The 23,751-nt window shown below is 47.5% G+C and overlaps 1 protein-coding gene across 1 annotated transcript in view; it reads right to left on the bottom strand.

Annotated features, from left to right (window-relative positions):
• Positions 1 to 23,751, bottom strand: part of VWA8 (von Willebrand factor A domain containing 8) — a 3,012,337-nt gene that overhangs the window by 66,056 nt on the left and 2,922,530 nt on the right. The window contains exon 42 of the mRNA XM_069639376.1: positions 13,927 to 14,085. Coding sequence (XP_069495477.1) covers positions 13,927 to 14,085 — 159 coding nt within the window. The remainder of the gene's footprint in view (positions 1 to 13,926; positions 14,086 to 23,751) is intronic.

Here is a 23,751-nt window from a genome sequence, read left to right as displayed (position 1 = left end):
GAGTTTAAACAAACCCCTTTTACGACGTCTTTAAACGTGGTAGTAGTCTAGTCGTCCCCTATTATGTGGGCTCTGAGTTCATGTTTCTTCTGACCGCTATATTAAAGCGCAGAAATAAGGCGTATCCTCTCTCTTAATCTCTGGTGTCCGCCCTGGTATCCTCTCTCTTCTCGGGTGTCTACCCCGATATTCTCTCTTTTTATTCCATTATTCTAGAGTCATTATCTGATTATTTTGTTTTCTCTACCTCCCTCCGTTACCTTTTCCCTTACTTGTTCTAATACCTATGATATTTGCCAAAGTATTCATTTTTTGTTTCACTCACCGCTCGCATGGTTCCTCTCTGGATCCTCGGGATCACTGCCTCCGTTACCGCCTCCTTTAGTCTTTCGTCTGTTCCGCTGCCTGTAGGAATGGAAGGGTTTATGTTTATAAAACGGGTCCCTTCAGACCCACTGCAGTTTTTGGATAGGTTTAAACTATCATTGTCCACGGGAAGCTTCACAGTCTACTCGGCCAAATGGCGAAGGACTCGTGATATTGCCAAAGACCTAGAGTTACTTTGTGTCGACGGTCTTATTTTAATCAATAATCAATAATCAGTGGTCAAAACCATCCTCTGCTACCAAGTGTACAGAGGGAGGAGCGACCTCTGACGGGCCCATGGGATCAGAGCTTACCCTCGAGTACTTTAAGACGAGATAGAGGCACCTTGAGGTGGATGGGGTGCGGGATTCTCTTACTCCAACACCAATCAATAAGGACAACTGAAAGGTTTGGCAAAGGGAAGTCTGTTTAATGACGAGTACAAAAAACGGGGAAACAATAGGAAATCATCAGTAATGCGATCGCCCGTCTCGCTTCAACTTCCAACTCCTTCAATCAGTCAGCAATAGTTATAGCAATTTCTCGTCATCATTGACGTGTAAAACTCAAAGTTTGTCATGCAATTCTATTGGCTAAAAAGACAATTTAAGTATAGGTACTATATCTGTATATGGTAACGGAGTGTGGGGATTGGATAACTCTCATCGGGTGGGCGTCTAAGCCCATCCCTCTACATCCTTTGTGTTAGACATCACTAAAAGTACAACGTCTCATTGGTTCTACTAGCTATAGGACCCTTGATTATTTGGTCCATTGTGATTGGGTGGGTTACACCCCTAGGCATAAATCTCCACTTTAATTAGCAGCATGCAGAATGATCGCCCAGGTGCGGTATGCCCCAAGATTCACCCTGCCTCCCTTCCATCAATCAGTACTTTAAGGCTATGTGTCAATTAGTTGGCAGAGGATGGCCTCGACACTGTAGCTTCTTATCAGGAGAAGTTATGGCATCCTCTAGGTTTGGATGACATCAGACATTGGTAACTCTTCGCACTTGGCTGGACACGTGTCGGTACACCGTGAATCTGCTTCATTTTCCCTCTATTTGTGTATTTGATTTTTCCTTTAGCCTTTCCACCTGCCTGTGCCTCCGTATCTCGACCTTCACTGGCAGGCTGCTATGCTCTGAAGTTTAGTTTCTTCAAAGTTGCCGCTCTCCTCCCTTCCGTAGATTGACCTCGAATTCCCAAGCATGAGCTGCTTCTTGCTAAGTTTCAATTCCGCTCTATTGTCTGGCTTTGTGCTGTTATATGAATCCTGGCTTGTTTGACCCCTACCATTATGGGCTTAGTTCTGCTTTTGTAAAATGGAGTCGCACTTGTATAATGTGCTTCTTTGAGGTAGATATAGTTGGCGCTTGCCGCTCTATTCTTCTAAGCATAGCAAGCAGTACCGTTTCCTTACCTTCTTGCGTTCCAAGCCTATTTACAGGCGTTTAGCCAGTTGCATATTTTGCCTCCTGCTTTATGGTTATAGTTCAGCATCGTTTCTCCTTTTAAGTCGTTTACCTCTTTATTCATATCATTTCATCTTTGTTTGTCATCCTTTGGTTGTTATTTCGTTCATCTGTCGATCTGTCCTGCCGTTTTTGTTGTCAGCATTCGCCTTCGATTAAGGCCCTTTGGGTCTCTTCGGGGACGGTTTTAAGTAGTCTTAATTTCGTGTCAGCTGTTGGTACGGTTGTCTCAACGGGTACTGTGCTGCCCATGGTTGTCTGGTTATGGGCACTTCAACAGGTATTACTTTTCTGATGGGCACTGGGCAGAGCCCCAGCGTGGCTCTCTGTTGGTTTATTTGCACCTCATATGTCACATATCTCAGTGAGTATATTCCTGGTAATTCAAAATGGGAGGGTGGTGTGCAGGCCATATCTGGGACCTCCTCTACACTATCTAGGCCAGGTGCTTTTCTTCTCTGACAGTCAGGAACTAAAAATTCAAAAGGTACTATATTTGTAGACCTTACCCTTGTCATAGGTTCTTGCACTACTTTCCTTAGGGTTAAGTCATAGCATATGACACATATATATATAGGGGAAGAAGCAGCGCAATCCTTTCTGGGCATGAAGATAATCAGTTAGGTTATGAACACTTTCTGGTAATATTGCTGCTTTTTTGCCTAATTTACTTTCCCTGTATATGCTCATATTTGTATGTGTTGTGGTCTCATTATGTTTTGTGTGCAGTAGTACAATTATGTAGTAAGTGAGGCATTATTACCTACTAATTACATCTTTCACAGTACGCAAAACTCTGAAACAAAAGCATTCATCATTTTACTATCCAACATGGCAAGAATTTGAATATTGCACCTCTAAAGTGCATGTTGCAGACAATGCCTACGTTTCTATATGAGTAGGTTGCTGTACTGGAAAGAACTCTGTAATGCAATGGTGTTTATAGCAATGCATTGCGTAATGAACTATGTATCTCAGGATAGGTCTCCCAATGACCTCTGATAGTTGTCTGCCAACATTATAATGACAATCCCTTGTGGAGGCTTTCCAAGAAAACTAAATGCACATGTGATGTCATCAATGACATTTGTGATGTCATCCTTGATGTCATAGGCGTTAGTCTTAGCAGTGAACAGTGGTGGCGCGAGTTATGGTTGCTTAACTGTTTGCTCCATTAGCTGCAGCCAGGGAGCAAACAGTGTAGGATGTGCTAAGAAGCACCACACCCATGGAATCAATAATGTGGGCAATGCTGAGGAACCACACACAGAAGGCAACAATGTCAAAACTAATTGAAACCACGGCACATAGTTGTCAGTGCAAGGCCTTCATCCGTGCAGCGAATGGCCTACAGGCTTACCACATTCAACACAACGGAACACACAGTATCTTACAATGTGCATATCATGTGCGATGCACTCTCCTTCTGCAATTGAGCTCCCACCAGTCACTATGGAAAGAGGTGTCCTCAGCAGCTATCGTGCAGTAATGAAGTCTGCCTGCATTCAGCACACACAGTAGTTGCCTGTGCAGAGACCTGCAATTGGCGCTATAGGCACGGATAATGCAGGCACATCAACATCTTCGTTCATCTATTGAAATATCTCATATGCACCCATTCTCACTCTCCCACCCTTTCCATCCCTTCTTCCCACCACCACATGCCGTACTCTATTCAGTGCACAAACGCAGTACCTCATAGTGGAGTAGGCAACACTCTGTGCAATGGACACTACGCAATTCTATGGAATATGCAGTTCACCCCTATCCACACCTATGCACACACTATTTGATTATGGCACCCACTTCACACACTGCAGTATTCATGCACATAGAAGATGCACTTCGACCCTACCCTCTTCTATACTGACAGTAGTACATTCACTGCAGAACTTTTCACTTCAGTAGCTGCAGCCATGGCGTAAACACTGTAGGACGTCCTAAGAAGCACCACACCCATGGAATGAACAATGTATGCAATGCTGACGAACCACACACAGAAGGCAACAATGTGAAATCTAATTGCAACCACGGCACATAGTTGTCAGTGCAAGGCCTCCATCTGTGCATGGAATGGTCTACGGGCTTACCACACGCAACACACCGGAGTGCACGCTATCTTACAATGTGCATGTCATGTGCAAGGCACTCCCCTTTGGCAAATGAGCTCCAACCAGTCACCACGGAAAGAGGTCTCTGCACCAGCAATCGTACCGTAACGAAGCCTGCCTGCATGCAGCACACATGGTAGTCGGTTGTGCAGAGACCTGTGCATTGGCGCTATATGCACGGATACTGCAGCCACATCAACGTCCTCGTCCACCTATTGACATATCTCAGATGAATCACTTCTCATTCCCCCACACTTTCCATCCCTTCTTCCCACCGCCACATGGCGTAATATATGTTTTGCAATGCACTCCCCATCTGCTATTCAGCTACCACCAGTCAGCACGGTAAGAGGTTGCGGCACAAGCTATCGTGCTCTAACGAAGGCTGCCTGCATTCACCACACATGTTAGTTGCCTGTGCAGGGACTAGCGAATCGGCGCAGTACGCACAGATACTGCAGGCACACCACCGTCTTCGTCCACCTAATAATCACACATCTCAGATGAACCACTTCTCTCTCCCCCATGCTTTCCATCCCCTTTTCCCACCACTACATTCTGTTTGTCAGTCCCTCTCGGTGCCACACTGTCCTCCGATTCACCATGGCGGCGTTTCCCAAAAACTTTGACGCACAGCACGCTTCCCTCCAGCCAACCACCAGCAGCATCCAAAGTTTGCCGACAGCACGGCGTACTGCAAGCCAATGAGACTTCTGTCCGCGGAGCGAACAGGGAAATGGGTCAGCGGAGCGGAGACAGACATCACTCATTTTTTGAGACGTACAGTTCAGTTCTTTGCAATGAAAGTACTGGTCGGATTTCCACCAAATTTGGTGCAAAATCGCCTAGCCGTTCGGGCTCTAGTCGTGTGCAAAGTTTTCGCCTATTCAGTCTCTGGGAAAAAAAATGTTTGGGACCCCCCCTATAACTTTTTCTCCCCTTGCACGAAACCTCACAAAACTTGCCGGAAATATTCAGAGCAGGCCATATACTTATTTTGCAAAGTTTGGTGAGGATTCCTCCAGGGGGAGGAAAGTTATAACTCGCCGAAAAAGTGTTCTTCCTATGGGTTTAGCAACTTAACCATAACTACACAGTCACAATGAATGCTTGCGTGAGAGCCAGTAGAGAAATTCTTACAGACAGGTAAAATGTGTTTGATTGACCAATTGTATGTGAGCATTGAACGTTGTGGTGATCTCCATGGTGTAACGCTGAAAACCACCTGGATTAAAATTTGATTCTATTCTTTTAAACACATTTTGAAATTTGAGAAACACACTGTCTGTTTCCTTGCGATAGTAGGGGAGAAGTGTATACAGGGGGCATGAAATGAGTCAAATCACACCATTAGGAATCTGGAATTTAAATGTGTCCAAATAAATATATCTCTGCAGATACAAGTTTTACCTCTCTACATCTTCCAGCTACGTCGAGTTCTTTTTATTCCTTAAAATTATTGCAGCCTTAAATAGTATTGTAACTGGAGGACTCAACTGTGCACACAAAAAAAAGAAAAAAAGTTACTTTGATCTATTCCACGATCCAATTTAATTAAAATATACATACCCGCTTCGTAAGGGTAAAAATATCAGTGAAATCATCCACCCATTTTAACAGTTAGTATCTTTAACAGAAAACCTGGTAGTCAGATTTCCTTTTTCTCTCTAGAAATATATATAAGGGTCATCGTTGTATTATGATAATTGAAAGTGTCAGCAACAGGAGGCTCCGATTCTTCCTTTTGACGGCATATCTCAACAGCACTACATAAAGTTATTAATGCCACTCACGGTGTAATGTCTTATAGAGCACTTTTATATGACTATTTTATCGAGGTATGTACTTATTTATGCGTTCAACACTATATTTCTCTCTGTATTTACCTCAGCCTAAAGGTCCTTGTCTGTCTTTTTCTATTTTTCTCCATGAATTTTCAGATATAGCCTATGAACAGTGTATACGGTGTTGCGGTTTCCTTTCTATGGGATTGATTATTGAACTTGTAGGAGTTTGGTGATTGGAGGAATAGTAAATGGATTTATTATTATTATTTGTTATTCACAATTAAATGTATATCCAAATGTAAGCCTGTTTCTTCTGTATGTTTTTTGTTCAGTCATTTGTTTCAAATTAATCAAGAAACCGTACTAAAATATATTTTAAATGATAATAAATTAATATTCTTTTAGAAACTTTGTGTCATCTCCTCTGTCTTTTTCTCACAAGAGTTCTTTTTAGGAATTCTTTCCTTTCTTCTTTTCTAATTTTGACTATCTGCCTACCTGCTAGATAACATGAAGCCTCTTGTTGTGGGCACTATAACAATGTACTTACTGAACACTTATTTTTAAATTAGAGCATTTGCTACCAGAATATGACCCAGAATCTGGTGGCTTGGATCTAGTAGGGCAAGCAAGATATTCAGAGGAGCTCTCAAATAATTGCCAGCTTCTGCAAAAGGACATGGCTGCACTAATTTAAGAGGAGCCTTCACATTCCATAGGGCCATAACTCCTCCTTCAAAGCGTGGGGGCAGGAGGGGTCATTGTGTGCGGAATCAGTAAATGCATGTGTTATATATATATATATATATATATATAGTGTTTTAATGCATTATAGAATATTCAAACAAGAATGATGCTTTCCACCACTGAGTTCAAAATGCTCAGAGTCAGGCAAAGCTGTGCCTTATCCATTACAGCCCATAAACAAGGAATTGCATCAGAGTTGGGAGTGTTCTTAGGATATTACAAAATGGTGATGGAAAACACATCAATAGCAAATTCCTTTGTTGGTTCATAGCACGCATACAAATTGGTATTACTAGACTAAACAGATCCTGGATCATCAAAGTACAAATGTTCAAAATTTGAAACCCACCCGAAGATGAGCTTGCTTAGACACTTCACACTGAACAAAACGTCCTGCCTGATGCAAGGGAAACAACTTCAAGGACTACAAACATCAAAACAGTTGACATCATGCCCTTCCTGGGCGTCATCCGGAATCTGCAAGCAGAATCGATTGGACAGGCTTTACTCAAAATTGTTACGGAAGATAAAATATTCAAATTTGGTGCCAATAAAGAACATTCTAGATGTGAAAGGTTTGTCATTTTTGTAATGTCCAAATGAAAGCGCAACACTGAAGATGGTTTTGGGGAACATAGAGCATTCTGGAAAAACGCATCCTATTATTGTTCCTCTATTCATAAGTATCAGAATTTAAAGATGACGAATGGGTTTTAATGTGTTTAATAGGCGTGTAATGGACCTAGGATTTACTGGCACTAATTAAAAGAGACAGGCCCTGAAATCCAGTTCTGCAACAAGGACTCCAGAACAGGACCTGGGCCAAAGATTTTCTCAAGCACTGGCTATAATTGTTTTACATTGTGGTTGTCCCCTTTTTTGACAGACTCTCAATGGCATGGCTTATATTTCTAAAATCAGTGCACATGAGTTTATTTGGGCGGGAGCTGTACCCTCGTCCTAGGCCTCTGACTTGATTTTTCACGCCCTGAACAACCACTGTTGGTAATGGGCCAATGTAACAATTTGGCCCTTTTCACCTGAAGGCTTCTACCTTTTTTACACTGATGCTTTTTTCCTACTTGAAAATGATTTTCAGGGCCATCAGCGAGTCCTGCGCTGAGCTGGTCATTGTAGACAATAAGGCAGCTTCTTAAGCATCAATGGCACAGAGTATGCCGTTCAGAGGTGAAAAATGGGTACCCTCACACACTTCACAGTTGGAAGTTTGATACAAAGCCAATGTAAACACAACTTTGTATATAAAACGTTCAAAATCAAGGGAAACATTTGGCCCAGGATAACATGGTTACTACACGCTGACACAAATAATATGGGGTACACGGAATATGGTATACAAGAATAAGGAAGAAGACTACAGGAAGTGCACTACTTCTTTGTTCAGTAATTAGTGATATTCTCTAATGCTCAGTACTATTTTTCAGAACTTGAGGTGCAATCAGATATTAGCCTGAGCCAAGGGCCGAAAACCGAGCAGACACAATATATGCCTAACAAGTCTCTTGCGCGAAAACCTCCCTCAATCAATAAGGTAAAATAAGTACATTATTCCTATACACATATTTGACGCTTAGATGGTAGTTGCATGAACTTAATGTTGAATATTTGCACAATCATAAAAAGTCATAATTGTATAATGTTGCAATAATTTCAAACAACATTTAAAAGGCGTTATTTTACAACTGTATGTTGTTACCAAACCAGTTTCAAATCAAAATCAAAATCAATTCTCATGAATTTCAACAGTTTATGTATTCAAATGAGTCATCAGTTTTTAAATCAACTCTTTAATCAGCTTGTTTGACGCATTTCAGATACTACACAATATCCTTCTTCAAAGGCTACACAGCTGTCCTTCTATAATTTGTTTCAATTTCAACTTTCACAGATCCTAAAAAAATACCATCCTTTCCCCTGGGCCCCACAGCAACTCAAAGACGCACCCAATCAACATGATTATGTGTGTATGCGAGGCAATGGGGGCACAAGGGAAAAGCATGTCACTTTTTACTAGACATCTATGATAGATGTTGTGTGGGATCAGGATTAGGGGCCTCATTACGAGTTTGGAGGCAGCCATGCCCTGCCTCCGGGTCCTTGGTCCTTGAAAGGGGAAGTACCGGGCCATACCGACTTTGGAGTGCCCGGTATTTCCCCATTCAGGGAACCCGGACCATCCCCATTCCCATTCCCATTTGAGCCCCCATAGAGCTCAAAGGGAATGGGGAGCATGCAAACAACGGGCCCGTTAATGACGGGCCCGTTGTTAGCATGCTGGTCCCCTCGCGGGACCCGCAAAGAGCGTCTGGTCTGACCAGACTTCCAGAGCGGGACCCGCGAGGGGACCTCGTAATGAGGCGGCACAGGGTTAACGGTGCCGGCACCTTTACCGGTGCCGTTAACCCCTTACCGCCTCACTTGTAATGAGGCCCTAAGACTCGGACACAGTAACAGGTTTTAAGTTCAAAGAAGGCTTTTATTATCAAAACAAAAGAAGCAGTTGGGGAAATCCTATCTGTCCCTAACTCTATGAGGGGTTTCCCCATCTCAATAAAACAAATGAATGTCTGTGTCAGGATGTGTAAATCAAAAGAGTTCTCCGTCCTGTGTCCAAAAATCCTAAACTGACCCTCACACATTAAACTCAATGTAATGTGACAGGATAAAGTCTCTGAGCTGTATGCCAACCGCCTCCTCTCACAATACCAAACAAAGTCTTTCACATTCAAGAAAAGAAAAGGGTCTTCCCTTCCCCTAGGAGTCTCTCTGTTCACACAATTATTCACAATGTCACGTATACATATATTTCACAGCCTTCTCATTGGGTTTCTGATATCTTGTTACAGAAAAAAGGGATATGGCTCTTCCCTTATGATTCAAAACAAAAAAACAAAAAATGTGGGGGAATCTCTTCCCCAGTTCTTTCAGCGTTCCACAATATCAAGAAAAAGGGGAGGTCTCTGACCCGGTTCTTCAGTTCCTGGTTTAATCTACTACCAGGGTTTTCTTCCTTTGCTTACTTGGGTGTGAATTCCAGACTCGCTGACTGCCTGGTTTACTCTCCTGCCAGGGCTTTTTGCAGCTTGACTTGAATACAAGTCCCAGACTCGCTGAGTGCCTGGTTTATTCTCCTGGCAGGGATTTTTCAATCTGTTTAATAATTGCCTGCAAATGCCAGGTGTACTCTGTATACTTGCATTTACTAGTTCTTGCATCCATGTGATTATACTTCTTATCCTTTGGGTCATCGACCCTGCTCCAGTGAAACTTAATGTCCCAATTCCCCTGTAAGGGTTTCGGTTTGCTGCTAATGGTACGTGGTATTCAGCCTGAAGCGCCCAGTAACCCACCCTCCTTCTCTGGGCTTACCACTTGTCTTTGGTGGCTTTGGGGGGGTCCATCGCAGCACTCTGTTTTTTTTACAGTCTGTCTGCTGTCTGGGAGAGCGTCTCGTCTGTCTCTCTGTGTTTGCCTCGCCTTCCCTTTGCTCTGCTGTTCCAGCTAATGCGATTAACACTTCTCGGCCCGACCTCACTGGGCACCGTCTTCTACCGTTTCCTCGCTTTCGACTGCCATGCTTCCTCCTGTGTCCCAAACAGCATTGGGAGGCTCAGAGCACTCATTCTGCTCAGGTGTTTGGTTTTGTTACGCTCACCTGGTATCCACGGGGACGCCACTCTGTCCTGGTTGCCGAATTCACCCTGGACCCTTCCCGATTCCGAATGGTGCCTTCGATGGAGGTCAGGCCTGAAAGCACAGGAGGACTGGATTTAGGAACAGATTTTTTTTCCTTGGGTGGATGCGCAGCTTGAATCGGGTTCCTACCAGAATGATGGACGCAGGAGCGTATGATGGATGGTAGGTAAAGCGCGAAGTGTGCTGCGGTAATGTATTTTTCTTGCTAACCTGTATCCCTTATTCCTTTTCAGGTCGCAATGGTCTTTCTGGGCGTGTGAAGATTTCTGGAGCGGAGCCGGCCAAGAAATGCCCAGCCAGGTGAGGTTCTCATGATGACTGCAGTAAATGCCGTGAGTAACCTGTCTTAACGTTGTCTTTCTTTCTCTCTCCCTCCAGGAGCTTCGTTTCGGTGAGTTCGTGGTGTCCCAATGATGCTGCCGACTGGATGGATGACCGCGAGCAGCAGGAAGACGGACAATCAATGGATGGTAAATTGCAGGTAAACTGGGGCTGCTAATGATGTTCTTTGTCTCCTCTGCAGGTCCGCTGTTCTAGGATCGCCGGTATCTGGTCTCTGGACACGATGAGCGTCACGCTGCTGGCTGCAGAATAACGCGAAGCACGTTCTGTAACTTGGGTGTGGTTTATATAGCCCTCTAGTAAAGTAGTCCAGGTAAAGTAGTCTGGGCTACCACACCCAAAACACTGCACCGCACAGTTTGGATCTGGGAACTAGACTGTGTGGGTGCCTCCATGTTGGCTGCAGGCCTCTTAGGAAAAAAGTAGTCCCTTCAAGACAGTGTGCCAACCTGAACATGAGCCTGGCACCAAAGGCACCAGGACTGACTCCAGGAGAGTCCATGAGGATAGTGCAAGGTCCTTGGGGCCCCAACTGAACTTTGAGTCTTAACCCTAGCTGGCATGTGACCATGCCAGTGGGGTTTTGGGTCACGGGTCGTGACAGGTTTTTCAATGTCCCGGCACCTGACATTAACTTCCAATAACTTGACAGCGGCATTTGTTTGCTGCTCTTGGTAATCTTCATTACTCCAATCCTCTTCTTCGTCGTCGCAGTGTTGTGAAAATGGGGGGAGTACTTATGTCTCAGTGTTTGTTGTTCTAATATTATTAATGGGAGAGGAGTGTATATGAGTTTTAGCATTTGCTCTCCTAAGGTTACCAGTGGGAGGGGAACGTCCATGTGGCCCTGTACTTGGTGTTTTAGTATTATACAAGGGGGTGAGTGTTGGACGTAAGTCCCAATACTTGTTAACACCCTCCTTTGACTAAAAGGTGGAGTTGGTGTCTTGTTTCCAATTATATTAACTCCTCTATCTCACTTTCCTGGTAAAGGGAGAGTCCTTCATAAAAGGTTGGTGACCAGTAAGTAATGGGGATTCCTTATGTACACCGCAATATGCCATGCAGGAATGGAAAGAAGACAAATAGTTATCGGCAAGGAATTATTTTGGTCCAATGTTCTTACTCTGCCTCCCACGTGGTCTTCCCGCAGATAGCAACCGCCAGGATCAGAATTAGGTAGCTTCTGCCTTTCTCTGGCCACATAAGAGAAGCTTCCCTCCAGGGAAGCAGTGACGGGATTGTTAGATTTGTCACTATGTCCAGTAGAGAAAATACCATCCCTGTTCCCTGGACACCACAGCAGCTCAGAAGAAGAGGGTTATATGTGATTTTACTGACCACAATTACAGAGTGGTACATTTCATGGTGGTTCCCACAAGCCCCATGATTTCCTACCCTATTAACACCACCCCATACCTATCCCGACCCATTTTAACCCCTTACCCCACTTCCCTTTATATATTTATTTAATCTTTTCGGTGTATTTCAGTGTTATTGTCCGCTCTGTTATGTACCACTCTGTAATGTTTGCAATAAAATGACTGGATACCAAGAAGAGCTAATTCTAGCCGGTGGGAAAGGGAATTGTGCAACAAAGGCATTTTTAAAATGCCTTTGTTACACAACCCTCCTCTCCCTATTTGCCAAAATAAGCTCCACGGACCAGCACCAACACACACACACATTCACACAGCAAACACTCAATCATTCACACAAGCACCCATCATCACCTACTCACTCATAACACAAGCATACATGCATCCATACACATATTTAATTAATAAATAAATTAACATAAACGTACCTTCTGCCCCGGTTCTGAAGTTTCCTCCCCATCACTCCAGCTTCCACTCGAAACGCCCCACTCCAGCCTGCTCTGTCTGTATGTGCGAGGAGGCACAGGCCCCTCGCACATACAAACATGCAGTTCCCCAGCCAGCATTTCAATGCCCTATGCAAGGCTGGGGAAGCAAAATGCCCCCGGCCTTGCATGGCCCATTGAGCATGCGCAGCTGGGGAACTGAACTGTCAAAGAGAAACCTGTGTTTCCCTTTCAAAGTTCAGCTTGCCCAGGAGCGCTCCCTCAGCTGGAAAAAGAAGCTGAGGGAGCGCTCAGTGTTTCACTGGGCTGGCTCCTCCATAATGGGCAGGGGGCCTGTGGGTCGACGACCCCTCGCCCATTATGGCCGAGCCACCACTGAGTGTGGCCAACGCATCTCACCACAGCTGGAACGAGATAAGCATGTCCCCTTTCCTTCCTGAGAAGGTAGTTATACTATGCCCTGGCACAGGGGCCGGTGGACTGAGGGGTCCTAACTATCATGCTGCATAATATTAGCGCTGGCACTAAGTTTTGAAGGAGGCCAAATTATACTTTACAGCAATCAAACCAATGGCACATCTTAGTGTAAGAGCATAACTGAAATATTAAAGCAATGCAAATTTAAGAGTTTGTAAGGAACATGTTTGATGCAAGGAAGTTTGCCACAGGCAACGTGGCATTGAGCACCATTCCACCTTCACCTAGAAGGAATGGGGCATGTTAGCTACTTTTGGGGAAATCCTACACACTGTTACTGGTGGTCCCCTGGGTGGGTTCTTAGTATTGGCCTGACTAATAACCAGCCCCATTTATGTAGGCCTCTTTGCACGGCGCTGCATATTGCTGGGTCTTACGCAAACCCTCAAAGCTCATCAGGGATGTTACCAGTGTGACGTACGTCAATGTGAGTTTGAAACCATAGACTAAGTGGAGGGAGTTGCACTATGTCACTGTTACGCCCTTGGGGGAAGAAAAACCAATGGTCGCCATTTTGCTGTCTTCAAGAACAGGTATCACTCCAAAACATTCCCTGCCACCCCTGTATTTTATGCAGGCATGTAGCTTCCTTCATATTTAACACAGATTTAATTTTCGAAGGATTGTGCAAGCACACTCTAGAGTAACCTCTCAAATTAACTACTGCCATGTTTGGATCAGGCTTTAAGCCAGCCCGGTCAGAGTGCTGCATTGAAGCGCTGCCTTCCTCCTGCAAGCCAGCCCGGTCAGAGTGCTGCATTGAAGCGCTGCCTTCCTCCTGCAAGCCAGCCCGGTCAGAGTGCTGCATTGAAGCGCTGCCTTCCTCCTGCAATTCAGCAAAAAGTTGTACACGCTCCATGGAAAAACTGCTTCAACTGAAATCGCATTACGTTGTAGGTGAACTATTTTCTTGCTTCTAGCAACAGACTAGATTAAATCTCCCCTGACTCGTATTACCGGACGCTGATGGATATGCCTGCTTGGCTACACAATATTATGCAATCGTTTCTTTCCACTGCTCTCTGTGGTCTCTGGCAGTACTCATTAGTGGGAGCCGCCGTACCCAGTGATCATTACCTTAAACTTTTGCTCGTAGTTCTCAAAGGCTTCCATGACCATGCAGACTGCTTCCATGGAGCGCTCCAGCCGCCCGTCCACCCCGTTGAAGCGGTACATGCTCCCAGAGACATCCACGAGGAGGCGTACTCGTTTTGGCTTCTGCTGGGGACTACCAAGCTGACAAAGAAAAAAGAACACGGTTTCACTGAGAGGCTTCGGGTGTTCAAAAGGACTGCAACATAATAATCGCAGCACAAGACGCATATATGTTAGTATAGGATCTGCATCACTCTTTGTGCCTCTATTTCTGGCGTTAGCAATTAATTTCAACATTGTTAACAAAGAAGCCCAGTGCTGCATACATATGTTGGCACTTTTCTAATGTCACCAGCATCAGTCCCATCCATATCTCTACATCATATACAGTAGGAGCTGTGTTACACCGCACTCCATTGACGGGCAACTGCCACTCTCAGTACCATTCTGGTTTATAAAATACCGGGTGACAAAATTTCAAGGCCAGATAGCAGAGATTGTTGGCATCAAAGTGCAGGTAAACATAGCAGACGTCTAGGAAGCTTTGTTATTTGGCCTTTTTACTTTGCTTGCCGGCTCTATGCCCTCCAGGAAACTGAAAGGAGCGTATGAAGCATATCTGGTTATATGGCAGCCTTGATTCCACACAGGTGCCTCATAAGACAGCTTTGCATTTTTTTCACAAATCGATTTTATTTTAATTTTAAAACAGTTACCGTACAGTCACGGACAACGTACATATGCAAGAGATAATTCAATTGTCCCATATCTTGCCACCGAAGCATTTAGCATTTTCAACTAAACTCCTAGGGAACTCACCCGTGCCCACCAACCTCCATCCATAGAGACTCACCCATAGGTATGGTTCCCGTGGGTGAAACAGAACCTTGTCCCCAGCTGTCTCTAAACAAAGTACATAAAAAGAACGCCCCCCCACCCCGCCCGGAATCCCCCATAGGCAGCCTATTCCGAAATCACTATCAAGGGCTCTTCTAGTATGGCAGATCTTGGTGTCCACCGCCACACCCCTCTTCCTCAACCCCCTTGTGCAGTACCAACTTGTTGACTAATATACTTCTCCACAAAGGAAAACCACTCCATGTCGATAATACGCTGCAATTCCCTAAGTAAATAAGCCAACTTGTCCATTCTAAAGAAATCACAGGCGACTCGTGGACCTTCCCCTTTTGTGGGTAGCCTCACGTCCTTCCACGTGCGTGCCAACGCTACCCTCGCTGCAAGAAGCAGATGTGTCATGTGATCCAAAGGCTCTAGCCCCCCCCTTCACTTCACTTTAACCCAAAGAGAAACAACCATGGATCTAGCCCCCTCCCTATGTGATCCAGGTCTCTTAGCCAAGACAACACTTCACTCTAGTATGTTTGCACCTTCCCACAGGCCCACCACATATGCCTATAGGTACCCTGTCCCCTTACAACCACGCCAACAGAGAGAACTGGTGCCCGGGTGCATGGGGGAAAGCCTAGGTGGAGTATATTGCCATTGGTGCAAGAGTTTGAATGTCTGCAACTGATATTGGGAAGACACAGACGTCTTGGTCACCCCCAACATATTTTCCTACCTAGCCCATCGTCAATCACTTGCTCCAGGTCCACCTGCCAGTTCTTCCAGGCCTTCAAGGGCTCCTGGGGGACTGCCACCACCAAGAAGTCGTACAACCTCGAGATTCTCCTCTTATCTCCCCTATCCTTCATCAAGGCCTCATATTGTCCCCTGCAAATTGTCCTGCACTTACTGGCCAGAATTATCCCTTTAAGTTGCAGATGTTGAAAGACTGACAGTGGACAAGGTTCAATAACTCCTGTTAGCAAGCGATGGAGAGGAATTGCCCATGTGCCCATAGTTGTGCCACTTTTTCGAGTCCCCCTTAATACCACCCTTGAAACCAATTGAGGCTAACAGTGCTGTCTCTAATAGGTGGTGCCAATATACAGCTCAAGGGGGAGGGCAAAGAAGACAACCAACTGGTGTAAGCCCTTTCCTGCCAAAAATCCCACAATACAGCCAATACAGCATGATCTTGAATTCTCCACGAGAGCCTCCTTCTCGAGACCCACAACCAATCTGCAACTGTAGCCGGTTGTAATCCCGCCTTTTCTAGCTCCACCCTCTGTTCTTGATATCCGGATCCAAGTTGGTCCACAATAACCCGTAGTGGCGCAGCCCTGTAATACGACTCGAAATCTGGGTAGTTCACAACTTCTTTTTCTTTAGTCAGAAGTAGAGTCACATAACTGATCCAATGTTTCCCCTTCCCACATAAGAATGCCAATACATCGCTTTTTATATCCCCCAGAAAGGAACATGGGACAACCACCGGCAACATCTGAAAGAGGTAAAGAAGCCTCAGGAGTATATTCCTTTTAAAAAAAACATTTGTATTTTAAAATTTGCTTTATTGGTTTCCTTATTTCAGTGTTGAGACGTGCAATCCATGATAATGTCTTTCTACCACACCTCTTCATGTTCTTTTTGATCGTATCCCAAATATCAAAGACTCTTGTCTGCTCCAACAAAGCCTGTTGTACCAAGATAATGTAGGTCAACTCTACAGCGATCAGACCAAGAAAATACAACCAACTAGGGAAAAAACCTAGGTGCACCCTTTTTCTAGAAATAAGGTGACAGGGTATTATGAATCCACTAGCACAGAGCTCTCTCCCACCCTTCGTACAAAGCCCAGATTCTAAAACACAAAAATCGTCAGAGGTGACACACTCAACATACAGTATTAATGCCCCACCTGCATTGGCTGCTGCCTATCTACATGCTAATAATCACATACAGCCCATTCTTCAATTGGTTCCGCTGTCTTCTCATCCCTCTTCGCCTCATGTGGGTAACGTTCTTGTCCATCTTAAAACATTGCAAAATAATTAATTATATTTCAACTGGCACCACCCTACCTTCAATCCTACTCATGTGATGTACACCTGGTTATCAACATGAACTCAGTGGTTGACTTTGAGGTCAGTCTGGTCCTTGCTAACAAAGCATCACATTTCTCATCCCAGACACGTTGGCGCCTCCGTCATGCCCTCCCCACAGTATAGGCATCACCTTTGGCTCTCCCTGGCACAAATCATAGATCATGGTTGTGATGCTGGAAATGCATCAGAGGGACAGTTCCTCCGTATCCTTGTCCTTTGCTGTTTTTATCGTGTGTTCTGTCGTGTTTTCCACGCAGGAGTTCATGTGGGACTCCTGGCGGTGCAGCTCTCTCTCCTTTGGTTTGGTGAACAGACCCGTGGGATACCCTTATGGCACCCATGGGTAGGGGTACAACCCTGTGCCCCTGGTGTATATTTTTGGGCACCTGTGTGTGACCCACAGAGCAGGGTACGGGCTGGTGGCAGCTCTGTGCTGAAATGACTGGTGCCCTGAGCGTCATCCATTTTGGGATGCCCAGGCCCTGTCATTGGAATCGGTAGATTCGTGATGGAGACAAAATGGCCCCCATGGCCGCTTACATTCCATCACCGGTTACCCTGATCTTCCCGAAGTCCCGGGAAGCCCTGCCTCTGTCCCTTCCCCCGGACTGGCTGTTGGGTGGAAGTTCCTTATATGGTAGTGTGGGGGAAGTGCCGACCAGACTGGCTGGAGCCTTCTCAACGACCGTATGTTGTGGGTACGCCTGAGGGTGGGACCTGGGTGAATGGAGTGTGTGACGAATATACATTCTGTGTTGTGACTGTCTAGTATCTGGTGTTTGACACAATGGTTGAGACAGCCCTGCCCGAAACCGGTATGAATGCAGCTTGGAGTGTTGAATGGCTCGGTACTTGTCCCAATACACATAACTTGTTGTGAGTGTCTGGAGAGAAGTGAATGGCCTGAATACCTCGTGTGCCTGATTGGCTGCCTGCCTGCATGAATGACCGTAGTCATGATTGGATGCTTGAGTATGACCCAGCAGAATCAATGGGAGATCAACAGTATATCTGGGGACCTCTCACTGCTAGGAATCGTGTTCAGAAGTTGAAGTCCACTACGACGAGTAACTGGAGCGAAGCTTAACCTTGAGCCCTGCTGGACGAGAAGAATTGTTGTTGCTCTCCTTCGCAATCTGAAAGCTGCTGTGCTTCAAGAACTGACCCAAAGAGGACCTGGTGAGGCGCCCTCTTCACGAGCCACGAGGGACCATCGTGCACAGCTGATCTTTGCCTAAGCTCCCTGGTAGACAGACCTTCGACAGGCTGCCGATCCTATACGGGGACTGCTGCAGAACTCGAAGGAGAAGCGCCCGGACTGTTGTCCGCCACCGTCGCCGACCGCCGTCGCCGACCGAAGCCGCCGTGCTCCCGTTGTCTACGAACCTCATTGATCCACGGACGCTCCCGTCCGCATCGTCGCCGCTGTATCCTGCTGGAGAAGGCCTGACCATTGACGCGCCGAGGAGCATCGACTGGTGGGTTTCCCGCCACCCAAAGACCACAGAGACACCGAAGACTCAACGCCCTTGCTGGGCCACAGTTCTTCAACTCTTTGCGGTCCAGAACTATCAACACTGAGGTGACCCGCACGCCACTTCCTGGCAGGACGTTTACGCTTCCCCGCCAATGAGCACCGCTAGGAATGATGCTGCCACTTCACCGTCGTAGCTCGACCTGTTCTCCGTCGGACGTTCGATGACCCGTGACTCCTGCCTGAAAGGGAGGGCACTCAAGAAGGGTTGTCAATTTCCCCGACGCGGAACGCTACAACGCCAAGGTACTTTGGGGTTACAGAACTATTGGAAAGTCTAAGGGTTAACAATATATGGACTGGGCTTGTATCTTTCTTCTACAGGTTGCCCAGGTGGGAGGATCTGTGTTTAACGGTAGTTACCAGTATTCTGCCTATTGCTCAACCATCCTGCTTTCCTTCCTCTCTCTACTGCTGGTTTCCTCTTTATTTTGATCTATGTGTCATTCTGACCGTATGCACTTGAATAAGATCTAATAACGTTAGTGGTACCACTGTAGAATTGTACATATTTACCATAGTTGATTTTCGAAGTACAAAGTGAGTTATCATGACTGTGTACATGACCTTAAATATTAATTATATAAAGACTGTGTTTTAACCGATAGTGTGTGGACCTTCCTTCGTGGGTGCTCGGGGTATACACTGTACTTAAGAACCAGTTTGCATCACCCCCTGAGAAGCTAGGCCTTGATTGCTCGACCACAATACCAATAATAGAGAATCTTGGCAGGGATCTCTGTGCCTCCCCTCTACCATATAGAGAGCGGAAGTGCAGAACCCCCCTCCGGTCTTTACAATGGTGTTCTCCGCTTTCCCCTTTATCAGTTCTCCTCCCCAGGAGTAAACCTAATGTCGCACAAATCAATCCAGTTCGCGAAGGATGTAGGACCCTTTTTTCGACACATCTGGTAGTTCAAATAGAATGACCATCATTCTGGAAGGCGCTAGTGTCTTGAATCTTAGTCCCTATTTTGGCAACTCAAGACCTCTGCCTTGTTTCCCAAGAAAATGACCTTCATACAAGGCCGCAGCCCCTCGCCTGTTCAGCTGTACACATTCCTGCCTAATTGTTAAATGGCCTAGTTGATATGGGTGTATGTGCACGTTTTGTTGCCAAAACTGGGAATTAAAATGCAATGGGTAAACAAGGGATAAAGCCTTGTTGTTCTGTGCCTTCAACAAGGCCTGCGAGGAGTCAGTCCTACCCGTAAATGTACCACTACTGTGCATTATGCCTACTGTCTATATATGTATCTAATGCCTCTTCCAAGATTCTATCTCAAAGCTACTGGTTCATTTTCCCCCTATGTAATTTCCCACTCCCACCAGCTAGCCCCGTCCAAACAGCACAGCCCATACACCGTTCTGCACCCATTCTGCATGTTTTAATATATTTTTTGCAATCTAAATCATCTGGGAGGGGCAACAGTCTGTACATGCATCCCAACATTCAGAGTCTGTACCCGCGGAAAGTGTGACCATTGGCATATAAGTGGACTTTAGTTTTATTCACCTTAAACCCTGAGTGTTTCCAGTATTCCCCAATCTCCATAAGCACATGGGGTACGGATTGGGCCAGATTTCTAATGAATAACAGCACATCATTGGCAAACAAAGCCATCTTATTCCTGTCCATGAACGCAGAACGCCATGAACCGTGACATTCTGTCGGAGCCTCATTGTTAAAGGCTGCATTACCAAGGCGTAGAACAGGGGTGACAAGGGGCATCCCTGTAGACTACCTCCCTGCAAAGGTATTTCCGCAGAGCAAGGAACAAGTTACTTACCTGTAACTGTTGTTCTCCAGCATGGGTCTGGCATGGATTCACATGCTCATGAATATTCCCCGTCGTCAGGCTGGGATCCTCGGTAAAGAAAAAACCAGTATCAGTTTCGTTTCTGATCTGTCTTTCGTAGTAATATCCAATCACTGGTCTCTGCGTCATACTGACCACAGCCAATGACTGCCCTCTACCTAAGCACCGCCTCTGGCAGCCATCTTCAGATTTGGAAGCACGTGAAGTGGCAGTATGACCAAGTGAAGAGCCGCAGAGGGGTAGGCGGGAGGGTTCGCATGTGAATCCATGCCAGACCCATGCTGGAGAACAACAGTTACAGGTAAGTAACTTGTTCCTTCTCCAGCATGGGGTCTGGCATGGATTCACATGCTCATGAATAAAGAATACATAGCAGTACACACATGCACAACCACGGGAGGTGGCAAAGGCTCAACATTAAGCAGTACATCCAACTCAACATTAAGCATCTTACCTCCTCACCAGGCTCACCTCAGGCGAACAGGTTGCGCAGCACTGCTTGGCCGACCCTGGACTCCTCCCTGGAATCCCGATCGACGCAGTAGAATTTCGTGAAGGTGTGCGTCGACCTCCACGTAGCAGCCCTGCATATGTCCAGCAGGGGCACACCAGAAAGGAACGCCGTGGTAGCTGCGATCGCTCTGGTGGAATGGGCTCTCGGACGGCCAGGCAGCGGTCGGTTTGCCAACCGATGACAGTACATGATACAGCCGGAGAGCCATCTGGAAATGGAAGCCTTCGAGAGAGCCTTCCCCTGATTGACAGGTCCAAAGTTCACAAAGAGTTGTGACGTCTTCCGAAAACACTTCGTGCGGTCCACGTAGAACTTCAGCGCTCTAGCCACATCCAGCGAGTGCAAAGTCCTCTCAGCCGGCGACGAAGGCGACGGGAAGAACACAGGCAACACCAAGGGTTTGTTGAGATGGAAGTCCGACGGTACCTTGGGCATGAAGGAGGGGTGCGTCCTGAGCACTACCCTCGTGTCGTGAAAAGTCAAGTACGGGGCCTTGCATGAAAGGGCCTGGATCTCTCCCACCCGTCGTGCGGAGGTGATGGCCACAAGAAACGCTGCTTTCCACGACAGAAACTTCAACGGGGCTGAGTGCAGAGGCTCGAACGGAGGTCCCATGAGCTTGGTCAGCACCACGTTGAGCTCCCACGCCGGGGCCGGAGCCTTCACCGGCGGGAACGATCTGAACAGCCCCTTCATGAACTCTTTCACCAGACGATGAGACCACAAGGACGTCCGGCCCGTGGTTCTGGTGTATCGGGAGATCGCAGCAAGCTGAATCTTGATGGACGCGTGTGCCAGTCCAGCTTTGGCCAGCGTCAGCAGGTACGGCAGTACCTGGGGAGCCGTAATCCGTAGAGGGTTAATCTTCTGTGCGTGGCACCAGACAGAGAACCTCTTCCATTTGTGTCCGTAGCATTTAAGAGTCGAGGACGCCCTGGCCTTTGCAAGAACCTCTCTGCAGTCGGCCGGTATGTCGTATCCTCCAAACTCTAGCGCTGCAGGAGCCAGGCCTGCAAGTTCAGCGATTTCGGGTCGTGGTGGAGGATGGCGCCTCCTTCCCTGGAGAGAAGATCCGCGTCCACCGGCAGCTTGATTGGCGGGGACGCTGACAAGTCCAGAAGGTCCGGGAACCATATCTGCCTCGGCCACGCAGGTGCGACGAGGATCATCCTGCACCGTGACCTCTTGAGCTGGTTGACGAGCCGGATTAGCAGTGGCAAAGGAGGGAACGCGTAGAGGAACAGGCCCTCCCAGGGGAACGAGAAGGCATCGCCCATGCTCCTCGCCTGGGGAAACCTGCTGGCGAACCTCCGGCACTTGGAGTTCGTCGCCGTCGCGAACAGGTCGATCTGGGGTGTGCCCCACCGTCGGAAGAGGCGATCCACTAGATCCTGCCGTAGTTCCCACTCGTGGCACGAGCGCAGCTCCCTGCTGAGTGAGTCGGCGATGGTGCTTTTTATCCCTGCCAGATGAAACGGCACCAGAAACATCCTTTGGGCGACGGCCCAATGCCACAGGTCCTGCGCCTCCTTGGACAGCGCTGGGGACCTGGTTCCGCCCTGTTTCCTGATGTAAAACATGGTGGTGGTGTTGTCGGTGAAGATCCTCACCACCTTGCCCTTGAGGGACGGAAGGAAGGACCTGAGGGCCCAGAACGCTGCACGGAGCTCCAGGACGTTGATATGGAGGGACTTCTCCGTCGGGAGCCAAAGGCCTCTCGCGTGCAGATTTTCGGTGTGCGCTCCCCACCCTTCCAGGGAGGCATCGGTGGTCACTGTCTCCTGGTGGTCTGGGGTCTGGAAGTCCATGCCCGCCGTCAGATGCGTGCGGTTGCCCCACCACCGGACCGCTCGGCGGAAACTCTCGTCGAGTGTGATCCTCTCCTCGAAGCTGCCCGTCGTTTGGATCCAGCGCGCGTCCAGGAACTCCTGCAACGGGCGCATCCGGAGCCTGCACATGGGAATGAGGTAGATGCAGGAAGACATCATTCCGAGGAGGGACTTGATGGACCTCACCTTGGCCGCGTCGGAAACCAACATCCGCTGTACCTTGCCCAGGATGGACCTGGTCCTTTCCTCCGACGGGGAGGCCAGAAGAGACACTGTGTCGAGCTTCGCTCCCAGAAACAGTGCGTTTTGCGCGGGTACCAGGTGAGACTTGGCGTAGTTCACGGAGAATCCCAGGTCCGTGAGAAGTCGGACGGTCCTTGCTGTGTGATCCAGGGCGAGCTCCCTCGTCTTGGCTCGGATGAGCCAGTCGTCCAGGTAGGGGTAGACGTGGATCCCCTCGCGGCGCAGCTGCGCCGCCACCGGTGCAAGGCACTTGGTGAATACCCTGGGGGCCGACCGTAGTCCGAAGGGGAGGGCTTTGAACTGGTAGTGACGCCCTTGGACCACAAACCTGAGGAATTTTCGGTGCCCCTTTAGGATGGGAATATGGAAGTAGGCATCCTCCAAATCCAACGACGACAGGAAGTCTCCTTCCTCCAGCTGACCCAGGACGTGCTGGAGGGTGACCATCCGGAACTTTTGCGCCTTGATGAACTTGTTCAGACGTCGCAGGTCCAGGATGGGGCGCCATCCCCCCGTCTTCTTCTTCACGAGGAAGTATCTCGAGTAAACTCCGGAGCCCCGAAGTCTCTTTGGGACGAGTTCGATGGCGCCCTTCCTCAGCATCGCCTTTACCTCCAGGAGAAGTTGAGGGACGTGAAGTTCTTTCCTGGCCACGGGGGGGACGCGCGGACACCTTCTTTGAAATTCGAGCGCGTGGCCCCGGGCCAAGGCGTCCAGCACCCAACGGTCGGTGGAGATGGACTCCCACACGCTGACGAATCTCGCCAGCCGGCCTCCCACCGGGGTGCTTCGGTGGGGGCCCGACCCCACGGTCGGTTCAATCCTGCTTCGACGAGGCTTTGCCGCCTTGACCTCCTTGGCGACGACGGCGGGGTCCGCCAGACTTGCCTCGTCCTCTGTAGGCCTCCTGAGCCGA

The sequence above is a fragment of the Ambystoma mexicanum genome, chromosome 7q (genome assembly GCF_040938575.1).
Source record: "Ambystoma mexicanum isolate Mex_15411 chromosome 7q, UKY_AmexF1_1, whole genome shotgun sequence".
Lineage (NCBI taxonomy): Eukaryota > Metazoa > Chordata > Amphibia > Caudata > Ambystomatidae > Ambystoma > Ambystoma mexicanum.
This window is presented reverse-complemented; position numbering and strand designations above follow the sequence as displayed.